The 2,665-nt window shown below is 39.1% G+C and overlaps 1 protein-coding gene across 1 annotated transcript; it reads right to left on the bottom strand.

Annotated features, from left to right (window-relative positions):
* Window positions 1–346: 346 nt before the first annotated feature.
* LOC309869854 (olfactory receptor 10C1-like) lies at window positions 347–1,309 on the bottom strand (the record flags this gene model as incomplete). Its single annotated transcript, XM_082741630.1, has 1 exon — window positions 347–1,309. One exon carries the CDS (start codon window positions 1,307–1,309, stop codon window positions 347–349), a length of 963 nt encoding a protein of 320 aa, XP_082597756.1.
* Window positions 1,310–2,665: the final 1,356 nt, after the last annotated feature.

Below are 2,665 nucleotides of genomic sequence, written 5' to 3' on the forward strand. Positions count from 1 at the left end.
CATGGAATCTGCATCGGGCTCCCTGCTCAGTGGGGAACCTGCTTCTCCCTCTGCCTCTATCTCTCTGTCTCTCATGAATAAACAAATAAAATCTTTTAAAAAATGAATACTGTCTAGCACAAGAGGTGTTTGGTAATTTATTGATTAAATGAAAGATAGATTATTTAAATATCCTATTGCATAGTTGCTTTTTGCTTAAATGCATTGAAAAATGTACAACATTTACAAATGTTTCCCAATTGGATGCAATACATACTTTAAGAAAAATGTATATTTGTAGAGGGATTGTAAAACATTGGGTAACTTTTCTGTATAAATAGTGTAAGTTTCATCTACTATGGCTAGGTTAGGCCATTTGTCTCCGAGGGTTCTTCTGTGTTACTCTTTGAAAGGCTTCCTTTACTTCCTTGTTCTGCAAGGTGTAGATAACAGGATTCAGAGCAGGTGTGACCACTGTGTACATGAGTGCAGTTGCTTTGTCTGTTTCTGGAGTGTGTGCAGTCTTTGGCTGAAGATAAGTGAACAAGGCAGTGCCATAGAACAGAGAAACAACGAGGATATGAGATGAACAAGTGGAGAAAGCTTTGCGTCTGCCAGTTGCTGAAGGGATTCTCACGATGGTTACAAGAATCCTCAGGTAGGAGCACAGGATGAGCAAACAGGGAGTCATAATAAAGAGCACAGAGACAGCGAACATCACAATCTCAATGTGGGATGTATCAGTACAAGCCAGTTTTACTACAGGCATGATGTCACAAAAAAAGTGCTGAATCTTTCCTGTTCCACAGAAGGGCAGACTGAAGATGCGGGTGATCTGGGCTGACTCCACCACCACCCCAGTGGTCCAAGATGCCACAGCCAATTTCAAACACACACGAGGGCCCATCAACAGAGTATAATGCAGCGGATAACAAATAGCTACAAAGCGGTCATAAGCCATGGCTGCCAGCAGGCAGCATTCTGTCAGTCCCAAGATGGCAAATATGTACATCTGAGCTGCACAGCCCCCCACACTTATGGTCTTGGTCTCCTCCAGCAGGTGCACTAGCATCTGAGGCACCACACTGGTAATATAGCACATCTCCAGAAAAGACAGGTTAACTAAGAAGAAATACATGGGAGTGTGCAGGGAAGGGGTTACCCAGATCAGGGAGATGACGATGAGGTTTCCTCCCACAGTAAATGAGTAAATGCCTAAGAACACAACAAAGAGCACAGGCTGTAACTCTGCTAGAGAGGAAAAAGCCACGAATGTGAATGTGGTACAGAGGGACTGATTTCTACTCATTGTTGGCTCAGAGCCAGACATCTGTGGAGACAACAGAGAGAGCAGAAAATATTGAAGGGAATCCAGTCAGCTAGCACGGTTTTCTATCAAACTTTAGCGAAGGAGCTATCCTAGGATCAGTGGTCTTACAGAGAACATAGTCATTTGGGTTCCTTTTGATAAATCTTTCTAAATAAATGACCAATTAAAAGGGAGGCAGTATTTCTTCCTGATTTTGAGTTCTAGATCTTAGGGTATAGTCACAGAAATTAAAAGAAAACAATGGCTTCAAGTTACATTATATATTTTTTGTTTTTATCATACTGACATTCTAGTCTTATACGCAGAGTGTTATGTAAGTAATATAAGGAGGTATTCTAATTATAAATAAGTTATATAAAACTGAAGTGTATAGAGTAAAATATAATCATACTATATTCAGGTTCTGGATTCCACACTTTCCTTAAAGCCACAGTTAAGGGTTTGGAATGGAGTACACTCTAGCCATTTATTAATTCATTTTCATACATATTTTGACTCATTTAGATTTAAAAAGAATAAGTCAACAATTAGGCAGCTAAAAATCCATGGAAATCAAAACTAACAGAATTTCCTTTCTACCACCTCAGTGTAATTTTACAGGACATTATGAGTAAGAGAACATACCTATACATAAGGTGAATTTTCTTTTTCTTGTTGGGCTTTTAGACCTCCTATAATTGCAAATTGGTCATGGAATAGGCAATATTTTTATTCTGACTGAAGACCATAGGGATTGCATTCATTGAACAGCTTAATTAGATTTCTCTCAAGAGGGATTTCTTCAGAAATACAGCAATGAGCATTCTATGTAAGTTTGATTTTCATTTTTCGAACATATTTTCCATAGATTACTCACTTAAGTTTCAATGTGTAAAACAATAAGTTTCTGGTGGATTCCCTCATACAATTGAAATAATTATTGGATCTATGAATATTTATGCAGTAATCTTTAAGCTCCTCAAATAGACTGTGACTGTTAAGGTTTTTGTGATATCATAGGCACAGTGCAGGGCTCCAAAGAAGGTTCCATAAACACCTCAGATGGTTTTCACTTTATTATTGGTGTTTAAATTAACAACACAAATAATCTGTCCTGATAAGGGCCATTCCAAATTTTCAGTGAAAATAATTAAAATAACATGGGGAGCTGGAGAGGAGAAGGGAGTTGGGGGAAATTGGAGGGAGAGACGAACCATGAGAGACTGTGGACTCTGAGCAACAATCTGAGGGTTTTGGATGGGAGGAGGGTGAGAGGTTGGGTGAGCCTGGTGGTGGGTGTTATGGAGGGCACGTATTGCATGGAGCACTGGGTGTGATGGATAAACAATGAATTCTGGAACACTGAAAAGAAATTTT

Source organism: Mustela nivalis, assembly GCF_964662115.1.
Source record: "Mustela nivalis genome assembly, chromosome: 7".
In the NCBI taxonomy this organism is placed as follows: Eukaryota; Metazoa; Chordata; class Mammalia; order Carnivora; family Mustelidae; genus Mustela; species Mustela nivalis.